This window comes from Lipophrys pholis, assembly GCF_963383615.2.
Source record: "Lipophrys pholis genome assembly, chromosome: 13".
In the NCBI taxonomy this organism is placed as follows: domain Eukaryota; kingdom Metazoa; phylum Chordata; class Actinopteri; order Blenniiformes; family Blenniidae; genus Lipophrys; species Lipophrys pholis.
Window position 1 is genome coordinate 16,849,671 of NC_137632.1, and position 23,294 is coordinate 16,872,964.

Consider the following 23,294-nt stretch of genomic DNA (forward strand, 5'->3'; position numbering starts at 1 on the left):
AGCATATGCAGCTAAGTCCATAGAGCCTAAAACTATTTCCTGCAGCAGTACGTAAAAAAATAAAGTCTTTCATTGAAACTAAACCCTGCAAACTACAAGCCCAGAACCGCTGTCCTTTGAATCAATTGTTTAGTGTAAGTTTGTTGTATTAATCTCTTTGTGTGTGTAATAAGTGAATTAGTGGGATGTAAAAGATGATGTATGACAAAGGCTGGCATGTCTAAACCCTGCTGTAAATCCACATGCCAAAGTCACTTAATGATGTTGCCAGAAACCTCCTAGCATCATTATTCACTCTCTCCATTGACAATATAAAAGTCATAAATCTAAGTCAGTGCTCTAAGCTGGCTGTTGAGTTATTTCTCCTAAAATATTCTAGATGCAATGTAAAAATACAATTTAAAATAAGAGGAAAAAAATGTCTTGATTTAAATTTTAAAGAACATTTGTGTGCATTATATTATATGCAGCAGAATAGATTGAGGATGATCTAAAAATAAAAACGTTTTTTTTTCACCCCTGGGTCCGGACAATGAAAGAGTGTGAGTGTAATAATGCCCTGCAAGGAAGTCATTTACTGTGTTTCTGTAAAATGTTTAGGCTTATGCACGTTAAATAAAGCAGTGTAGACTACTGTGTCATAATAGTTGGTTTTCATTAAGTTATTAAAATAATTTCATGGCTGCATAACGGTAGCATTACTCAATGTGCATGTCTGGCGTTTTGCATCACGTTCCCAAACATGCAATTACTCAGTCACGAATGTCCTTCACGCAGACCAGAAAAATGCAGATTCTTTGTCTTATTTGACTGAAGCTTGACCGTTGACTTGGATATGTACCTTATAACAGATTTCTTGAATCTCCAGTGAGATCTCTGGCTACGGGCTACATCCAGAAACTGAACAAGTCATTTAAATTCAGGATCTGTTTCTCAAAGTCCGTGCGGAGCTGCATTGTTGGCCTTGCTGTGTGCTGTGTCCTTTAACTTTTTCCCATACATCACATGCTTCCAACCCCCCACCACAACAGCTGGCGTCTCAGCGAGGGCCCTGACGTTACACTGCCACCCCAGCCTTTCAGTATACATCAAGTATTGTGGTGTCAGGGGCCCCTAATGGCCTCCACAAAAAAATGCACATGGTCGAAGTGAATGCAAGCACAAAACATGTCCATCAACACAATAGAGCGTCAACCTTCAGTGGGTGATTGTTATTGTCCTGTAGACAAATATAATCATTGCTTCTCTCCGTAATCTCATGTTTTTTTGATATATGTATTTCAGAAATGTGTTTGTGCAGGAAAACTATTCTGATATATTTAGTTTGGCTTATTTAAGGTGAACCAAGTTATGAGTCACAGTAATTTAAAAACACACTGCTCTCAGGATGCTGATATTTATTGAAAAGTTAATGTCGGGTAATTTTTGAATTTAAAGGAAAAGAGCACCGAGAGTTGGAGATAGTCACATATGGTCCAACAGCACAACATTTTGGCTATTCTAATAAAGAAATTAGAGTCTTCATTGTCCCCGGATAAGCAGAATCTTTTACCAGCTTTCAAGTAGCCCCAACTTGACTTCCACTCATTTATTTTAACCATTTGAATTGTAAATGGGTCAAACCGAATCTACAATCACAGTCTGTAAAGTTGACATGCGTTGTGTTCATAATCACACTCACATGATTTCTTTTTTCACGTGTAAAAGTGTTTAAGAGATGCTGTGTTTTTTTTTTGTTACTGGTGAAAAGAACATATGGTGCAGCTTTTTGTTCACAGATAAATTGTGAATATTTCTCAGTCCCTGCTCTCCACTTAAGCGAGTCATGTTTCAGTGTTTGATTGACTCAGGCTGTAAAATTGTTGAATGGCTTCAGTTTGACTTTATCGTTAAAAAAATAAAAATCATGCTCGAGGTTCCAGGATCCAAACTGACCTGTGATGAACTTGGGCGCTGTGCTGCTGCTGAACTGTCAGACTCTGTAGGACCCAGCGGAAAACTGCTCCAACCAGAGGGAGACGAAGCAAGAGAGAGGGAGAAAGCTGAGTGGAGAGAAGACGTTCCCAGATCAGTCAGTGGCTTCATGGAGTTATGTACCTCTGATCCGCCGCCATGGATTGCAATCCGCGATCACTCCTTTTTATTTTACTTCTTTTATTGTCCTGCGTTGCGCCTGCGTTTCCCATCATCTACCCTCCTAATGAAGGTAAGGAAACTCTCGGGCTTCGGACATGTGAGAGCATGTATGTGTGCATGCATGTGCGTGTCTCTGTGTGGATGTGTGTATGCGTGTGTGTGAGAGAAAGAACGGTGCGCTACGGCACTCATCGCGGACAGTGCTGTGCGCTCACAGCGGACTTGGGTGTTCGAATTATTATAACAATAACACGGCTGTCCAAAGCGCACGCCATCTAACAAGCAACCAAAGGTCAATAAACTTAGGGATAAAGCGAAAGAAGACAGACAAGACAGGTAGATATCGGACAATCATAGTGAAGCGGGGTTAGTCGTTGTTTAAATTGGGATGAATGAAGTGAGCGGCGCAGCGCGGCGCGGACGCACGCAGCTCCCAAAGAGCCCATGTGAAGCTGTTTCGGAGCGAAGAGATGTAAAGAAACTCCATCGTCTTGTGTGTCTGTGAGCGCTTCATGTCTGTCTCTTTTATGCCGGAATCCATTTAGGGTAGACGCCCCAGTTACTGGGTGACTGTCAGTCTAACTCGATTTAAAGGCGATAAATAGAAGACGAGCACATTCGCATGGTGCGTAAAAACGCTTCTGCCTGTTTTTTTATGGTTCTGACCTCAATTAAAACTCGCAGGCTACTGTGACCGTCTTGTAAATTGTCCATCTTCTCACTAAGTTTCTATAATATATATGTGTATATCACAGTGCGAGTACACATGCAGGTTTCAATTCCAAATGATGTAGTAAGTTTCAACCAGTTCTCGCTTGTTTGGAACGCCGGGTCCCTCAGTCCAGTCACTTGAACGAACATGTGAAACAACGCATGAGAAAAGCCTCTATATTCATAGAGAAAAGTTTGATCAACCCTCTCACGCAGGTCTACTGACATAAGGTCTCACTGTGATACCTCGTGAGAAGTGTCACTGATAAAGCGTTTTCAGCGGAGGAAAAGAAAAGGTGAAAAGGCAAACGCGTGCTGAAGATGCTCGGTCCAGTAACCCTTAACACACCACATGAGACAGAACATATAATAGCTTATATCATGTAGTTTTTAACATCCCAATGCCCCAATAGGTAACCCTCAAGGTGATTGCTTGTAACTACACAAAACATATGGACAACACAACGACACGTATAGTTCACTTCGCTTCAAAGTTTGTTAAAAGAAGTCAATAGATTTAAACCTTAATACCAAAGTAATTTAATCAATGAAGACTTGCTTACGCTCATGCCATTACACGGTAATTAAATGTGTAGAGGCAGGGAGAAAAACACAAGATGGGGACCTTTTCTTGATTTCCCTTCTTTATTAAAGTGCAAGAAAGCCAGCGAAGCAACTTCAGAAGGAAAGAAAAAAGTTTGGAAAATTTCAGGACAGTTGGTTTTAGAGTAGAAATCAGATGATCGAACTTTGTAAACTTAAAATTTCACACAACTAAAACTCTGATTGAACTCGTTATTATTGTCAATTCAGAAAACATTAAGTTTCACTCAGAACTTTGTCCAATACAGTTAAGCAAAGTTTCACCTTGAGACGCTTGAGTTAGTTTTGTTTTCACTTTTTCTTCTGCCGAAATTAACAAATGTCCCTTGCCTTCATTAAAATGTGCGCGTGTGCTCGGTTACGTCTTAGTTAGGTCCCCAACTCCAAAGTCGCGCAAAGTTCTCTGAGCAGCTGTCAGTGTCACGCAATACACTGGATAAGTTCTGATACTTGAGGAAAATGTGCACTTTTCTGACAAATACAGAAGACAAACTACAAGAGTCAAAGGTACTGTAGGCCTGCTCCAAAGCCTGGATCGTTTTAAACTCAGTTACACAGCCCACTTAAAGAAAAGATCAGCCTGATAAACACTCAGAGCCTCGCAAGGGGGGGAAAAATCAAAACAACAAAACCACGCAAAATACACTTCCACCTAAGAAAAATATACAGCTGTGTGTGTGTGTGTGTGTGTGTGTGTGTGTGTGTGTGTGTGTGTGTGTGTGTGTGTGTGTGTGTGTGTGTGTGTGTGTGTGTGTGTGTGTGTGTGTGTGTGTGTGTGTGTGTGAAACAGAGCGAGAGGCAGGCTTATACAATGTGTCTAAAAGCCAACCAGAAGAACGAGAAGAAAACAATTTGAAGTTTGTTAGTTTAAAGCTATATTATTAATATTATATATTATTTTAAATAAGAATAAATTGGACTCAGATTCAGGCAAATTCACCTTTTCATGTCGTGTATAGACATACTGCCAGAGAGTGTCACTGTGGAGCTGCTGCGTCTTTTTGTTTTATCATATAGACAATGAGCACCAAAAATACGTATAGACACATAATCTGTTTTTAATCTGTGCACTTTATTTTCCCGTTGTAGGGGAGTTGGATTATTTATATATATATAAAAAAAAGAAGCGAAGCCCTGTCTGTGTCATACCAGGATGTCGACCTGCGATCACAACCAACTTACTCTCATGTTATCCTGATGCAAATTATGGCATGCATCACGGTGAAGTAAGAGAAGCACAGACACAAACCACCAAAAAGTTCCCCCGAAAAAATGTGGACAGAAAACAACTAAAAATCACGTGCAGTTGATAAACTTGCGGATAATCGCACGAGTTTAGAAAACTTAACTCAAGAAGTAATTAAAGGAGGCAGGAAGCGCAATTATTTTATAGGCCTGTGCACGTTTAGAACGAAAGTGACAGATTCTTAAAAAATATATCACAATATTATTTTAGCCATTTTACTGTACAGGACTGCAGAATGACCTTTTTTTCCTTTTCCTTTTTTAAATTCAAGATAAGGGGCTCGTGATCAAACTTGACCAAGCGCGTTGGCAATTATGAAAAAAAGAAAAGAAGAAAAAAAAACACTTTAAAAGTCTGTGCGTAAATTTGCAAACGGAATCCTACGATAATGTCACCTGTAAATCCACTGACAGGTTTGCTCAGCTCATATGAAAGTCATCAGTAAATTAGGAAATGACTCGAGAGGCCTTTTATTCTGGCAGCCTCCACTTCTGCACAACTTCTCACAGACGTAATAGATTAAACGCGTCAATTACTTAACAAGTAAAGGAAAGAAATATTTCCACGCAAAACAAACCTCAATTTTAAACAGGATGATCGCAAAGTGGTGTTATTATTTGCCTCCCTACTAATAAAAGCAGTCTCGCTGTATTCCGTTTAATCTTCCATCTCGGCACCGTGCCTCCACCAACAGTTGTGTTTTTCATTTGCTGTGTGGTTTTCATTAGGTCGTAATGATCGTGCGTAAAACTCCGAGGGGAAGTTTAAGGAAATAACGAGTAAAGCCCTATAATGTTCATCTCAGCTTTGAACAGAAACGATGCGTCGTCTACTATTTAATTTTACATATTTAATAATAGAAAAAAAAAGAATAAGCTGCGAGTTAGTAGTGCGGCATGTCCTTTTTGGCGGTGTAAGGTTGGCCCGCTGCGGGACGTCAGGGGGGCCTCGGGTATTTTTAGCCGGCGGGAGGGAGGCTTGGCCCGGGGAGCCCGGCGCGGGAGTCCCGCTGGGACGGATGAGGGTTCGTGAGCGATCTTACTTTACAGAGGTGCTGGAAATGTGTGCAGCCATGAAAGAAACCCTCCATATGTACCGAGGACCTATACTTAAATGGCCAGCCAAAGACGAAGAGTGTCATCAGTTTAATAGCATGTGATCTAGGCTTTGGAGTTAGGTGCAGGGATTTTTTTTTATTTTTTTATTTTTATGGTGGATCTGTCTGCGTGTGGCTGGGTTTATATGTAGAAATACGTGATTATACAGTATGGGTGCAGGATTGGTGTGTGTGCCCTAATGCCAGTAATAAAAATCTGTGTGGCATGCACTGTATATATCAAGCATTAAGTGAAAGAAAGAAAGAAAAGAATGGGGGCAGAGGGTTGGGCAAGCAGCAGCAACATCAGACAGAGCGACTCTGCTCTTGAATAATTCATAATAGGAGGTGAACACTTCACCCTTTAACACAGACACAAGTCGTCTTGCTTTGCCTGCACTGCGGCCTGCCAACCTCCACATGCACAGAGCAGCAAAGCCCAAAGCCTCCTTCACTTTGTTTGATGGGACGTATTAGAACATCACATGTCTATTCCACTGAACTCTACTGTAAAACAAGCCCTGCCCCGTGTTGACTCCAGAGTAGCATCACTGACTTATAACTTCCCCTTCGCCATCTAGAAATTGGACTCTGTCAGCGGTCATTTGAGTTCCAGTAATATAGGTCCTGATCTGATTGGTGGAATTAAGTAAATATAAAAATGATCGTCCACCCACCCACACATTGCTATTCTAAGTGATACTAGGTTTAAAGCTACAGAAAAAATTGAAGCTTTCCATCCGTCAGGGTCTGCTTATGGGTTTGACGGTGGCCTCGGTTTGCTTTATATATTGATTCACCTGTTTCCACCTCTGTGATGTTTTGCTGCCTCCCAGACAGGCTGGCTGAGTTTGCTATTAATACTCATAGTTCCCGTTTAGAGGCACTCCCTGATGGGGCAGGGTCTATATGCTTGGCTGAAGCTAGCGTGCTAACGGACTGTGTGTGTGTGTGTGTGTGTGTGTGTGTGTGTGTGTGTGTGTGTGTGTGTGTGTGTGTGTGTGTGTGTGTGTGTGTGTGTGTGTGTGTGTGTGTGTGTGTGTGTGTGTGTGTGCGTGTGCGTGTGCGTGTGTGAGAGAGAGAGAGAGAGAAACTCAGCAAGTGTTTGTGTCTTCCTATTTTGTGCCTGCCTGCCTGAGAGCTTGTGTGCACGACCAGGCACATGTTTTAGTGATAATCTAAAAAAAAACACATTTGAGTGGGTATGTGCAAACACAGTATGTGTCTGTAAGATGTTTTAATTTTAAAAGTGTGACGTGGGCATATCAGTTTTGATACGTATCCAGTGTGTGATTCAATGTGTTTGCTCCTCTCGTTTCTTGGATGAGGAGGCATCTTTTGGTGTGATTTCTGTGTTTGTGCGTGCGCTGGTGGGGAGATGCGTGCGTTTGTGTGCATGTGTGCATGTGTGGGTGCTGATTTCTCCAGCCAAGTGCAGCTGGAGGGGGCTTTTTCCTCCTGCGATATGAGAGCTGTCTAATTTTCTGCTCTCAAATTCCCTCGCTCGACTCAATTTTGAGTGGTGGGCTCGGCTCGTTGAGAAATGTAAATTGGAAGCAATGGCCCTGGATACTGAGCTGCTATTATCTGACATGAACAGATAGCTTCATTAGACTCTAATAGGAATGTGTCTCCTGCCACTCAATGGCTCAGTTGGCTGAGTGATATAGCAAGGCTACAGGACAGGTGAGACATAATTTGGTAGGATTTCTAGCCTTGAATATCATCATAAATCTCCCTTTACCTCTTTTTAAAGCTTCCTACGCTGGCTGATAGTTATCAGAATAGCTTTGGAAAATGTACGTATGCTTATATCGTAACTTTCAATCTGAAATAGCAGTAATGAGAGATCACAACTCTTTTCAAATTTGGTTCACACTGCTCGTTCGATGTCAATTCCGTTGGACTAAAATAGGTTCCACCGCGCCACAGCAGTCCCACAAATATTTTCTTTGCCATCCGAAGTGTACGCTGTTGCTTACTGGAGGTTTGAATGGGAGAATGCAGGGAGAATGTATTCCTCATATTTTCACAGTGAATAGAGTTACAGCTGCAGGGCCTGGCTGCACTGCTGCCTCACTTTGCCATATATGTGGCATTCGCTTGGGCAAAGTGTGTGTGTGTGAGTGTTCACTTGTCAGTATAGCTGTGGACTGCGTTGCTCTCATGAGGAAGAGTCTAAACACATTATTTGTCCTCTTTTACTCCACCCACATGGGCCATTTCGAGTTCATGCTTATAACAAACAGCAACATGAGAATTCTCATATTTTAGACTGATTAGTCTGATTTGTTTGTTCTCTAGTGAAAATTAATTAAACATATGCCCCAACATGTACAAATAAAAATCCTGTTCAGCATAGTTGTAGCACTATTTATCACACTTCAGCCCACTAGAGATTTTTCAGTTATTCTTCACACTGCTGTCAGGCATCATGTTTTTTTGTTTTTTTGTTTTCTCACTTCGCCTCCACTTCGAAAACAACGAAAAATATTTGAAAATAATTTTACCATGCAAACAATTTATATGACGGGCACCACCAACAGTAGACTTTTACTGTGGTTAATCAACAATCAAAATCTGCTACCAAAACTGCTTGTGACAGTTTTGGTGCTGAAGTGGGGCAACCATTGACCGTGGAGGTGCCTCCACATTCCTCACTCCTTGTGTTTTGAGCCATACTGACAGTTATGTACAATGACAGTCAGTCGTCCCACAGCCACATGCTCAAAATAGAAAATGCTGTAGATCATTTTCTGTTTTTCTCGAAGGTACTGAATATCTGTTTGGCCAACATATCAATAAATATCCGTTGGCCAACATATCAATAAATATCCGTCACCTGCTTATTCCTTCTTTGAAATTGGCAAATGAAGGTGCTGCCACTTGTACAAAAGTAGGGCGTAGCATCTTATTGAAATGCTGATTACTTCACCACCCTGAAGTTCACAGTATGGAATGCCGTCTCGCTCCACCAAAGCCTCAAGTTGCACCATCACATCATTGGAGTGCCTTGTCGTATTTGTTTGGTCACATTCCCTTTATTAGACATGGATTTCCTCACTCTTCCTTCTTGATGTCTTTTTGAGAAAGCAAAAAAAAAAAAGAGTCCTGGCAGGACACACACTCCAAATTGTATTTCCACTTAATATAAATGGATTTATATTTTGGTTTCGGTGTGGCCAATTGAATTTCAGACCACTTCTGAAGCTGGTGATTGCATTTGAATTCAGATTCGACGCAGTTTTACTTAACCTGGTTCCAGTCCAATGTCCATGGAAAGGTAGAACAGGGTTCAGATGAGTTAAAAGCATGAGTCGGCAAGAATAACAATATGTTCACTGTGGTTTCTGAAATGCTGGCTGTACTTGAGTTCAATGCCTTCTTGGGATATCTGTGTCATTTGCCTGGCCCGCTTCTGCTTCAAGAGAAACAAAAGACAAAAAGAAAACCCTCTTTCACTGTTAACATGGGACGGGCACATGCATGTGAGTGCGCGTGTGTGGCAGCTGAGTAAATAGAGTCGTGATCAGTGCTCGAGGTTGGTGATCCCTCCTGCGGGATTAGAAAGAGGCTAATTGGGGCTAACAAGGACTAGACACTCATATGTTGTCTTTGTTTTTCCTCTTTTTTTTCCCCCCTCACCACAGTCAACCTGTTAGACTCTAAAGCGAGCCAAGGGGAGTTAGGATGGATTTCCTACCCATCGCATGGGGTGAGTATCTTTTATCTCTACATTCGCTCACATCATGTTGGAATATGTTTACGTTTAGGAAAAGGAGCCTCGAACATGAGCTAGATGTGGGGGGGCAGCCCATGAAATCTGGATTTTCGAACTCCTGCGGTTCTCACTGTCATGTTGAACCAATGAGCCAAGTGCAGATTAACCCACTTTTTTTTTTTTTTTTAGACGTTTTTTTTTTTGTCCATTCTTCGTCTCGCAGGTTAAAGGTTAAGTATTCAGAGCTTGCCATATGGTCAAGATGCTTAAGGGAGAATGTACTGCGTGTATGTGTGAGTGTTTGTGTGTTTGTGTCCGTGTGTGTGTTTAAAGAAAGATTAAGGCATTAAAGGATTTTAGGTTGTAGGCACAAAAGCATCCACATAAGAATGTCGATAAGCTTGCAACCTCTTTGGTACATATTGCATCAACATTGTAGATAGCATTTTACTGCTGTTGCATGTAAACTTTGGAATTCCATTGTTAACATTCTGCTTGTTAATCCATTCGTTAAACAGTAGGCACCACTTCATTCTGTGTCACATATGTAAATACATAAGCTTGTATCTTTTCAACACACATTTTTCCTGTCTTATTATCCATGAAGGAGAAAAGAGACGATGCATACTCATTCTGTAATTACAAAAGTGAGTAGCATTCAATGTACATGTTTGTTTTTTGTTTTTTCAATCAAATCCAAATCTGCACATGTTTCATTCATACCATTTGTTAAAATGTAACTGAATAGGTGAGGTGATTTTTTTGATAGAGACAGAAATGATACACCAACATCCCGAAGTTGAAGAATAAAAGTTTTGCAGATTCTTCTACCAGTGTGTCTCTGTTACCAAACTCTCCAGTGGGCTCTAACTCAGTGTTTATTTGTCTAACTGGTTAGACTACTGTGCCTCAGGGCTAGCCCACTCTCTCTCTCTCTCTCTCTCTCTCTCTCTCTCTCTCTCTCTCTCTCTCTCTCACGCACTTCCTCGTTTTTTCCTTTATTAAGTGTTAGAATTACTCCTTGGCAGTGGCTTAAGGTAATCCAGTCATTTGTTCCATGGAGCTGCCAAACCTTGTTTCCCTTGGCCATATAAAGTGCTGGCACCATGCAAACACTCCCAAGTTTCTTCATGGGTTTGAACCACAAGAAAAAAAAAGATGACCCAGAGACAAAACTGCATGCTGTTAAAAATGCATTTAGTCCAAAGACAATTGCAGGCGACACAACAATCGCGTGACCAATTGAAGGGTGAGATTGATGTTTTGCTGATAGAAGTTTTTCATGTGTGAACAACTAGGGAAAGGAAAATGCTCACTGATATCGGGCACTCCATCGAGCAGTGGACTCCGGAATGTGTAACAGAGGTTATGCAGTTTGCACAGCGATGTCTGTTTTATTTCAAGATATTTACTTTGAGCAAGTTGAGATGAAAAGTGTGTGGTTGTACAGTTCATCAAAAATGCCGCTGGAATAAAAGCCAATGTCATTCTTAAATGAAAATGACTCCAGAGAGAAATAGAAGAGCGTGTGGAGGGATCAAAAAAAAAAAAGAGAGACAGGCAGATGCAAGAGGGATGAAAGAGAGTGAAGAAGAGAGAGAGAGGGAAGAGGACGCAGAAGACTCAAAGACAGACACAGAGAGAGAGAGATATTGCTGATGATCAAGTCCTCAAGGTGAATCATCTGTAATTACTCACGTCATCCACTGACTGCGCTCCGATAAGCAGCGTGCCCTGGGAGACCGCTGCTCACAAATGATTTCTCATAATGTGGCAGTGGCACTGAGCCCCCCCACCCCCACCCCCCCTCTCTCTCACACTCACACATACACAAACACTCACTCACATTGATGGAGGGGCCGAAGCTATTGGCCTACCGAGACACAACGCGCTCTGGTCAGAACAAATTAAGAGCTTAGCCTCACTAGGATGCTCACTCCAGAGCCACTGACTGGACTGATGAGTGTGTGTCTGCGTGTTTGAGTGCGTGTGATCCAGATATACTGTTATCTGTCTGGGAGGCCGGCTGATTGCTTAGCAGCGTCCAGGGGGCTTAGCCCATCACTAAAGAGTGTTAAAGATTACATTCTTGCATGCTTTGAAAGCATTCTTCAACAACAAACCAACACCCCAGACACTGCCTGTGCATACAAAATAGAATTAATGCGAGTCTACAAAGTGAAGGCCGCTCATCATAGACATAAGGAATACAATGGCATTGCTGTCTTTGTCAGGAACTCGGTAAATGGCATTGACAGTTTTAAAAAGTAAAGTGTCTGCAGTATTGTGAGACTTCTGCCACTATTGGAGTCAATAGGACTTCTATATTACACTGTTTTTTTCCAGGTTCGGCAAAAAATTAACCCGGTTAGCCTTGAAAAATATTAGTTAGCTAGTTTATTGTTTAAATAATGGCAACAATGGTATTGACTGAGCCTTTCTATCATGATGACGAAGACTTGACATTTGTAGAAAGTGTCTCTCACCAACACACATTTGGTCTTCACATTTTAATTACTGAGCCCTCCAGTTTTGCTGGCTTACTTTCTCTTTTCACCCGCTGAGTTTGAACTTATTTTAGTCACCCAACGGCTTTGAAAGCCCCCTTGTGTCCACCCCATCTGCAAAATCTGCTTGACCAGCATAAACTCCAGACTCTCGCTCCAAAAAACGTAGGGAGTACTGGGGAAAAGCCGATCCATAAACAAGGATTAGCAGGGTAGAAAAGGGACCAAAGATGAGGAGAGGGTATAAAATATGTATCAAATTAAGTTGTTCCGTTTTTTTTTTTTTTCTTCTTTGAACCAGCTGTCTTAAACCCTCATATATGCAGGATGAAAACATACTGTATGTGAAGTTGAAGGTTATATGAGCACAGGGAATACTCCACGGCAGCATCATAAAATATAATTTTTAAAATGTAAAAGATTAGTGTGGAGCTGCGCTGTGAAAGAAAAACAAAACTTTCAATTTACCAAGAACACAGGAAGTCTTGCAGTTTAGCTGACCATACGTGGCCAGACACTTGTTTAATCAGCCAGTCAGTCATGTGGCGTTCATCCCTTAAGCAAAAAATGTGGCCATTGCATTGCTGGTATTAAATACACACAATATGGTAGCTCCTGCCTTTCCAGCACATTTTAGCAATTGCTTTGAGTGTTTTCCCTCCTTGCAAAGCAAAAACCGGGATAAGTAGTTCAAAGCCCTGAGCTGTTTAAGAACAAGATTGAGGAAGACGAAGTGGAGGTACGCAACACACATTCAGGTTTCCCATTTGCTAAGTCCAGCTGATGAAATGTCTTTTCACTGATATGCTGCAGTTGTTGAGCTTGTAGCCCAGCTGACCTCTTTAGATCCCTGAACGCAATCCAGCTCTGTGTTGGCTAAGCACATATTAGCTTTTAAAGCCGCCTTTCTCCTGCAGTTAAACTGCAGTCGACAGATGAAAATACAGGGTGAGTTACTTATTCTCTAAATCAAAAATTGAAGTTGAAAAATCACCTTTGCCAGGCTTGGAATTTCATTATTTCAACAATTCTTTTAAAATTTCCGTACAAAATTCGAGAAATATATGTTTGGGTTGATCTGAAATGCAGTATTTGTCAATCTTGTTTTTTCAAACTCAAACAGTCAGGCTCTCAATGCACTGTTACCCTATATGGGTCTATAGACCGGTCCATTAACTTCCATTGACCTAAATGCCTTTGAAGTAGCTGAAATGGTGTGCTGACTCGGCGACTCTGAGATGTGCCTGTTGCCGTAGCTATGTCTTGTGCGTATCAAGTTACCGCACTTCATTTTACTATCCCTTGAGCTGCTTCACCTACAGCACAGATCAGAGAAACCAGGGGCAAGATCGCACCAAACTGTGCCCCAGCTGTGACCATTAGGGGTCGTGGTCAGAGGTCACAAGGACCTCTGTAAGGGTCCCTGTGTTGTTATATATCAATTAGGGGGCAAGGGGAGGGGGCAGTTACACCCCCCGGTGAGAAGCAAGGGGGCGGCTGCTGATTTTAAATTTTTATTTACCCAGGGTGACGTACAGTTCCACATATTCACAGTAGGGAGTGGCTCCGTGGGTACATATTATGGAAAGTGGAAAAAAAAAAAGCAAGACTAAACAGTGGCAGCGGTAGAAATATCGGCTCCCAATCCAAATTGGATGGCTGATTCCTGGTCTATGCTGCTTTCCAGTTTCATCAGGTTTCGGGATTCCTAACTTAGAAGTGACTGGAAACGTTTCCAGGAAACAAAGGGTTGTAGTGTTTCAGTTTATCACGTCATTACAAGTGGGAAAACACTGTCGAAGCTTCTCATGAAGCGGTCCTTGTGCGACTTTTTTCAGGCTAAAGATAATAATATGCCACTACTCATTTAGCATTTCATACTGAAGAATCTCTTACTCCCAGTCAGAACGGTCTTTGAAAGTCCTTCAAATGATTCAAGAACCAGGAATAAAAAAAACATTCAAATACTTTTACACTGGCATGTCACGTACCCAGTTATCAGAAAGCCGAACTTTAATGTCTGTCTTGAGTTCACCTTCATTAAACCCACCTAAAGGGGGCCCGTGTCTTTCCTTACTTCTGCTCTGAAACAAAAAAAATCAGCTTGAAATTCCGAGGTCTAAGGCAACTGGAACGCAGCAATGTATTCAAGGTTTCTTAAGTCCACGAGTTATTGTTCAAATTCCACCAAATGACAAAGGAGATTGTTACTCCTCCTGAACCCCTGTGCCCGGAGGTAGATCAAAATTTGAAGATATTCTCCTTGACTTAATCTTTCCTTTTGCTCCAAGGATACAGAAAACAAACCTGAGCAAGTGGAGTTAATTCCTTTGCTATAATGTTTGGGGATGAGGAGGACCGGATCCGTCTCCCACATTTACTTTGGCTCAAACTTGAACTTGAGTAATGTTCTATGAAACAAGATAGGGCACATTAGGTGCATAGGTTTACACAAATCTGGATTTGATTTTACACCCTTTGTGTGTTTGTGTTTGGCAAACTTTGAATGTCTCCAAAAGACGGCTCTCGGTAAAAGTGAAGACAGTCCTCTGGCACAGTTTGCATCATATTGGTCGACATGAAGCAACTCCAAACAAACGCAAAGACAAATAATTTCATGCAGAGAGACTAAAATATACTGACTCAACGGTGCAACATGTTCCCTTCACCAAAGCACTTGTAAACAATATGAAATGCAGACGTTGACATTTGCCAGCGGTGTGTCATCGAATAGAGTATCAGTTTCCTCAATGACACAGCAGCCCAATTTATTATACATTTTCAGACAGTATGGGAACTTGTTTATCACCGTTAGTATTTATTGTCGATTCAATCTCTGCAGTTACTCACAACAGAGCAGGATCCCTGGTTTGCTGCTTTAAATCCAAGCAAAAAAGACATTATTTCTGTCGAAGCTGACGCATAATAGGATATATTCTTTTCATTAAAGTTGTGTAAATAGATTGTCTTATCAAACAGTGTCAACAGAGCCACTAATCATAGAGGCAGCTCTCACGTTCCCTCTGCTTTCACAATCTGTCAGCACACTTTTTTTCTTTGCACGTCATCACATCATTTTTGAACTTCTATTTAAAGTCAAGCCGTTACTTGTGAGGTGAAATGTTAAGTTTAGCTTCACCTCTCTATATTCAGCCCAACTCAATTCTGCAGACATTTCCCTGTGTTTGTTAAACCAATCAAGAGCTCGGTCTCCACTGATGAATGAGGTGACGCCAAGGAAAGCATGACAGGGGAGACTAAACACCCGTGGAATCTCTCCCCCTTCGTTTTCCTTTCACTTTATCTCTCCCCTTTTTCTTCTTTCTTTCACACCCACTCTTTTATTTTCTCCTGTTTCTCTGCCTCTTCCTCATTCTGCGGCTCTCTCAGGGGTGTTTCATTAACTTTCCTGTGAGATGAAAAGCGAGTGGCCATCCTTCAGCCTGAGAGCTCCTTGAACACCAGATACTCATAGATGTGGCTTACACCCACACACTCTCTCTCTCTCACACACACACACACACACACACACACACACACACACACACACACACACACACACACACACACACACACACACACACACACACACACACACACACACACACACACACACACACACACACACACACACACACACACACACACACACACAAAACATGTAATAGAGAACCTGAACTTTCTCGGCTCGTCATTAATTTCTGTGTTCAGGCTGCAGGCACCTGCTGTGTTCGCCTGCTATGAAACTTTAAACACTTCGCTTAAGACCGATGTGAATGTGAGTGTGTGTGTGTGTGTGTGTGTGTGTGTGGGGGGGGGGGGGGGGGGGGGGGGGGGGGGGGGTTGCGCTTGTACATTTCAGTTTTCTATAAAAGCTGTCTCAAAAAAAGTGATCATTTATTTCAAGAATCACCCAGAAAAGTCTCTCTGTCTAGCTCTACCCACCAAAAAAGGCAACACTCACTCAGGCAAATATCCATTTCGACTCTCATGTCGAGATAAAGATAAGCAATGCGTCCATTTACATATCTGAATCCATCCATGCGAATGGCCGTCATTTCAACCACTACGAGCCCACTGTTTCAGGTGTTTATCCATCCATCGCCGCTCAGATTCATTCTCAATTTTACCAGTGCAGCAAAGTCAAAGCGCATGATCAATGAGTCTTCCCGCTGTGTTGAATTCAAAAGGAATGACCCCGCTTTCTTTTTCTCCTCTCCCCTCTCTTTTGCTTTCTCCCAGTGGAGGGAAAATGTAAGATAGACACGAACGTTCCTGGTATACTCTCACATCTGTCTCTACGTCGTAGATTCTTTTGTTTCATAGTGGATTCAGCACGTTTCTTTCAGTAGCAGTAGTACTGTGATGCAAATAACCAAGACTGCAGCTTGAAAGTCCTCACTTTTAGAGAAAAAAAAAAAAATGTGTTAGTAAAAAGGGTGGAAAAAAACACTATGAGGTTTTGTTAATATTTAACAGCAATTAAGCAACTTCACACAGATTTAGACAGATTGAGAAGGGAACTCGTACCTCATGGTTTTTCGCAAAGATATTTTCACAGCATGCAAATCCAGAGAATGTGGCTAAGGCAGCAAGTTTGCTTTTAATTAATTTGAGTAATTTCCACGAGATCTGGTAGTGTGATTTTTCACCCTTAAGTGTTTATTAGATGCTTAGTATTCAGCAAGAGTGAATCTGGATGTAAATAATTCATCTCTAAATGCTTTCAGGGTGGGGATAACTTTATTTTTCTCTCTGCTATCTTCCTCTCCTTTCCTCTTATTCTATCTTCTGCTATTCCAAATCCCACTTTCCCTTCTTCAACCTCCTACAATGTTTTTGCCCTTTTCTTCCCTTTGCCCTTTTTTATTTTTACCTTTTTTATTTTGCTTAATCTCATGTTATCCCTTTTATTATTCTACCTATTCTAAATCTGTCTTCTCTACTATGTCTTACTCCCCACCCCCTACCTGCACTCCGTTATATCTCCCTTTTTTTTCCCTGTATTGGATTCTATGTTTCTCCTCTCTATTGCTCCTTCTGGTCTCCCTCTGTTTCTGTTTTCGACCTCTCCTCCTCTTCATCTTTTCCAGTGGGAGGAGATCAGCGGGGTGGATGAGCACTACACTCCCATCAGGACCTTCCAGGTCTGCAATGTGATGGAATACAGCCAGAACAACTGGCTCCGCACCAACTGGATCGCTCGCCAGTCGGCCCAGAAGATCTACGTGGAGCTAAAGTTCACCCTGAGGGATTGCAACTCGATCCCGCTGGTCTTAGGCACCTGCAAGGAGACTTTCAACCTTCTGTACCTGGAGACAGATGACGACCAGGGCAGCCACTTTAGAGAGCACCAGTTCTCCAAGATTGACACCATTGCTGCCGATGAGAGTTTTACCCAAACAGATCTTGGAGATCGTATCCTCAAGCTCAATACTGAGGTACGCGAGGTGGGGCCTCTGAGCAAGAAGGGCTTCTACTTGGCATTCCAGGACGTGGGTGCTTGTGTAGCTTTAGTCTCGGTGAGGGTTTACTTTAAAAAGTGCCCATACACTGTGAGGAACCTGGCCTCCTTCCCGGACACAGTGCCCATGGACTCCCAGTCGCTGGTGGAGGTCAAAGGCTTGTGTGTCAATCACTCCAAAGAGGAAGAACCCCCACGAATGTACTGCAGCACGGAGGGGGAGTGGCTCGTACCTATTGGGAAGTGTCTGTGTAACCCAGGATATGAAGAGAGGAGCAATACCTGCCAAAGTAAGATAATTTTTTTTTACTTTGTCATTAATGTCTTTTACAAAGTTCTTTTTTTGTACGAATGCACATCTTATGTCTTATATTCAACTATACTATGTCTGAACTAAAGCCCAGGCAATTCAACAAATTCCCATGGCTGATGTAAAGACGCTCACACCTCATATCTGTCAGCCCCTAAAGCTTTAATCTTTGATCCCCAGCTTTCGTGTGCATGTGTGCATGTTTGTGAATACACATTTTCTATGAGAGAACTCTTGAATGAACTCGGCTTTCCAAGGGTGTTTTTTGAAAAGTGAGTATATATACATGTACACACAATTGCATTTCCACACATGTGCGTGATGTGATTTTCAGATTTGCAAGCGACAGGATGCAGCATATAGTTGTTCAATCGTAATCTCCTCTGTGACACATCATTAGCTATGGGAAGATCTTACCCAGAGTAGCAGAGATGGGTCTGATAACTCAGAAGAAAGGAGTGGGCTGAAGTGGACGGTGAATAATGGAATAGTTGCGGTGATGCTTGTGGGTGTTGTTGAAGACATGACTGAGTAGTCATTTTAGGTGGTTGCAAAAGTCAGAAAGTATCTGTATCGACTTGGCAAACTTTTCCTTTCATGACTCGTTTTTTCAGCCTGCTACACTATCATCACAGATTTTTGGAGAGGACTGTTTTTTGTTATTGCCAGCTGGTTATTGGAAAGAATAAAAATGTCAGAATGATTGCAGGCACTGAATGATTTTTTGGCTGCTGGTGCTACAGAACTGTGCTAGATCTTGTGGTTGACACATTGCTCTGGGAAACATCTCGCGCCTCAGGGTCTTACTGGTATATGCAGACAACTTGTTTGTCTGTGTTTTTACTTGGATCTTTCTAGTTGTTCCCCAAATCCTTTCACATAAACAGCTTTCTTACAAAAAAAAAGTGGATAACACAAGTTTTAAATCCCCTTCAGGTTCAAGCATCCAGTGGTTGCAAGCACAAAATAAAGCTTTCCTCAAACAGTATGAGCCAGCTTTTAAGTCCATTCAGATCCCTCAGTGTTATGCATGATATACTCTAATTTTTAAATTTTTTCTCCTTTTTTTTCAACAACTTTTATAAGAAAACACTAATATATTAATATGTTTCTCTATTTATTGGCGTATGTCTTGCACTGTAAAGTGGGCCGTGGCATTTTGAAAACACCATGTAGAGTGTTTAGCGCACATGTATCCAATTTCATTTCCATTTAATGACCATTGTGTATATTCCTTCAAAACAATGCTCTGGTTGTGTTTGACCATGCAAAACACAATAGAAAACTGCTCATGTAATAGAATGAGACTTAAGTCACAGCTGCATGCCCCATGAAGTCCTAACATCTTTGTTTTGGGCTGTGACTGCGCTCCACGCCATTCGGTATGCGCTTCTTTTTTTTTTCGATTTCAGCGAGCTCCTCTCTGCTTAGGAAGCCAGACACTGCATCCATTTCAAAGTAGCCACCCCTGCACTGCGGCTGTCCTGCAAGGGCTTTAAAGTTGAAACGGTTTTGAAATTTTAAAAGCGGAAGAAGTTGTTCCTTAGTGATCTCAGTGAGAGGTAGGCGATCCCAAACGCACCCAAATACATCAGGTCACTCTCCGTTTGAAGGTCGTGTCCAGTGTTAATTAAAGATCAAAGGCAGTCTCCCAGGTCAAGCTCCTGCTGTCAGGGCCAGAGGGAAGCTCGCTGGCCATGGACTCCAGATGAGCATCGCTCATTGTCCAGATGTAAGACCAAACTTTTGTGATGCTGCCAGAACAACCTGACACTGGACATCTGAATATAGGACCACAAGCCCTGGCCACGAGTGGATCATATGAAGGAGTAAATAATAAATAATTTATGTATTAAATAACAGTGAAGAACATTTTTTTTTACAATAGCGAATGAAAGTGTTCAATTCCTAATTTAAGGAAAAATATGCAGGATTATGTGCAGATCACATGCGGGTTTCGGGATGTCTGAACAACTCCTGTCTAAAGAGGGGTGACACATACCTCTGCAAGACTTGTTCAGTGACTGATTCCAACTATGATCTTATTGTTTGACATGATCAAGAGCTGCCAAGGGTCAAAATGTTTTCACATATTTCTGAAAAATCTCTTTTTTTTCCCAAATGTCCTGATGAAAACACATTTTGGGCAAATGATATTTTAGTTCTTTCATACATGATAATATATGGAATTATGTCTATCATGTTTTAAAAACATATTTCAAATGATATCAGTAAATTCATAGGAAAAATAAATAAATCACGCTCAGCTACCACAATCAATATAAGATATTTGGACTTTGCTTGCCTCTATTTCTGTCTTTCACCCTCCATATGAAACGACAAAAGCGATTGCGATAAGAATGGCACATTGTTCAGACAAATGGCAGATCCCTGCCCCCCTCATACCACCCTCCCTTCACTTCCTGCCTCTCTGTGAATTGTGTGAATGTTTGGATGTATTTGACAATCTCTTATTAGTTTCAGAGTGGTCTAATGGACTCTAATAAGGTCTTATGTTACCCTGGAGTGGGACAGCTGCACCAACAGGCCCCCATAGCCCCCGCGTGCAGCCGTCTGGGGCCCCATTGCGCTGCTCGCTCTCCAGGCCTTCTGTGTTAACAGATAGATGGCCAAATAGGGTTAGGTCCCTGCTCAGAGAGATAGCAGAAAAAAGGATGAAAATATATTTACAGTGCTTCAGCCAGCTAAAACAGATAGAAACAGATGTTTAAGACACAGTTTGTGCAGTATTTACATGTCACAGACCTTCAAACAAACAAATATCGGCCCCCCCCGAACATATGGAACACTTGATCCCATTAGTTGATTTAAAATAGGACATGGATAGGAAGGAAGTTTTAAAAATATTATACATATTATGCATGTGTTTAACAATAAATGATGATTTAATTTGTATTTACTCAGCCCCTTTAAAAGCAAAGTCACAAGGAACACTATATGATGGATCCAGGAGTGAAACATTCTGGCCTTGTGGGGAATAAAATCAGGCACTCTTAAGAGGTCTGGCAAATCTCACGAAAATAGAACCAAAATAGATTCATGAAAATTATGTTTTCCTATGTTAAGTAGTCAATTAAATTTTGGCCAAATACAATAGCTGTATTTGGAAACATTTCGGCAACTCCATAGTGTCCTCGAGAAAATAAATCTCCACCTTCCCCAAATTGCTGATTCATTAATAAAAACAAAAATATCATAATTATGCTAAGACCATGGGTGAATAATCAAGTGATTATACATGCATGCTGTCTGGCAGCAGCACTTAGATTGAGTCAGGAGCAGGATGAGAAACATGTTTGGATTGAGCCATGTTAGCTCTGACCGTTATTACTGACTCAGATGAGGATGGAGCACCTTCACTGAATATTTCATGCTTTGTTTTCTTTGACGAGATGCCTCGATGCAGCTTCTCCTGCTTACCTCAGTCTGTGTGTGTGTGTGTGTGTGTGTGAGTAGGAGAGGAAGGGAGTGGGTATGCCAGCAGTTGTCTTTGTTTGTTCAGACCCCAAAGTGTGTTTAAGGGCTTTATTAGAGTACACACTAGTATTAGACTGTCGTTATCTTCCGAGGATGTCAGTGAGTGTGTGTCTGTTTTTATCTGTGTGTCAGTCCATGGTCAGATATGTTTGTGAAAGCGAGGATGTTTTGTCAGTGGCGCCTTCCAAAGAACACACGAGTTCTGTCTGGCTCAGGCAATGAATGAGTGAACTGCGGTTACATAAGCGTGTGCACGGTTTTCTTTTTTTTTGTGCCTGTGATGGTCAAAATATAACATTTTGCAAGTCGCCGTGTCAACGCTTGTGAACATTTGTGTCTGATATGTCATGGGATTGTTATTTTTCTTTTGTCAAGAGAAGGCTCTGTGAGTGGACACGGAGCTTGTAAGACTGTACAATGTGAATGGACGCGTCAGTCGTCGTCTGGATTACCGAATGTTTTGTGAGCAGCCCTCGGCCTTTCCACAGAGAATGTGAGGCCAGATCTAATCTCGTTAAGTCCGTCTTTCATCTGTCATTAGAACAGACTGGAGCAGGTGAACTAACTCCTATCTACCATCAGTGTGAAATTCCTGCAACTCTAATTTGATCCTAAAACAGCAAAGGGATGACTGTTTGTCGTGTGTGTGTGTGTGTGTGTGTGTGTGTGTGTGTGTGTGTGTGTGTGTGTGTGTGTGTGTGTGTGTGTGTGTGTGTGTGTGTGTGTGTGTGTGTGTGTGTGTGTGTGTGTGTGTGTGTGTGTGTGTTTAAAGCAGCTGTTCTGTTGTACGTGGAGGAGAGGCCCAGGTTTACATTCTTTCTGGATTTATCAAGACACACAATCCTGAAACTAGCCAGAACCATAATGCTTACTGCAAGTACACACGCACACACACACACACACACACACACACACACACACACACACACACACACACACACACACACACACACACACACACACACACACACACACACACACACGCTGTATATCTTTATGTGGAGACACAATATCAGCTCGAGTCAACTCATTTTTTAAGCTTGACTCACGAGATCTGCCTATTTTACATGCTATATATATTTTTTCTTCCATAAGTAGGGTGAAAAGGAGAAAAAAATAGGGCTTTATCGAGATTTATTGACACGACTTTCCACAATGAGTTTCTTTTAAAGACTCCACCAGTCACAGTATTTCAAAATAGAAGTGTCCTTCCCTTGTTGTTTACTGCCCTTCTTTCTTCTCTGCTTCCCTGCGCACCCCAGTGGCTGATGGGCTTGGCTGCTGGTTCAAAGCCCTTCGACCATCCCATGTCAAATGTTTTATATCACTCTCCACTCTCCTGCTTAAGTGATTTAGCTGCTGTCCTCGTGCACAGAATGACTTGGTTTTCAAGGAGACATTCTGCGCTCACATCATGCATCTTGTGCTGAAGTTGTCATACAAGCCGGCATTGACAAGGGAAGCTACTCAAACGTAGCCTATAATGGTTATGCATTAATTTTTTTTTTTTTTCAGTTGAAGTCACATTCAGTTTATTAATCAAAGGTACAGAGTTCAAAGTTGCTGGTATAAGGAGTCAACTGCAGTCAGAACACAGGTTGTGTCAGATGTACATCAGAACATACCACAAGTATTATACTTAGAGCCACCAAGGAGGCAGAGGGAATAATCCAGTGGGATGCCGGTGTTGATCTGTTTTTGATGGATGTACTCTGTAAGTTTGTTTTGGAGTCTCCCTGCCCCCAGTGATCAGAAATCCCTTAAAGCATCTTAATGTTTATTACAGAAGACACAGCTGCTGTCAACTGTCAAAGCACACAACTGTCAATTATGTGTTTTTGTTTGACCCATTTTCATTTTATAACTACATCCAGTAGTTATATATATATATATATATATATATATATATATATATATATATATATATATATATATATATATATATATATATATATATATATATATATATATATATATATATATATATATCCCCACCATGGAA

General features: G+C 41.5%; 1 protein-coding gene across 2 annotated transcripts in view; it reads left to right on the top strand.

Annotated features, from left to right (window-relative positions):
* Positions 1–2,029: 2,029 nt before the first annotated feature.
* The window catches only part of epha3 (eph receptor A3), a 96,970-nt gene continuing 75,705 nt past the window's right edge, over positions 2,030–23,294 (top strand). Inside the window, exons 1-3 of one of the 2 annotated variants that reach the window (XM_080478238.1) lie at positions 2,030–2,206; positions 9,443–9,507; positions 17,114–17,774. In XM_080478238.1, the coding sequence (XP_080334364.1) occupies positions 2,113–2,206; positions 9,443–9,507; positions 17,114–17,774 (820 nt within the window). In that variant the 5' untranslated portion in view covers positions 2,030–2,112. The remainder of the gene's footprint in view (positions 2,207–9,442; positions 9,508–17,113; positions 17,775–23,294) is intronic. The other variant, XM_080478239.1, reaches the window with a different exon arrangement.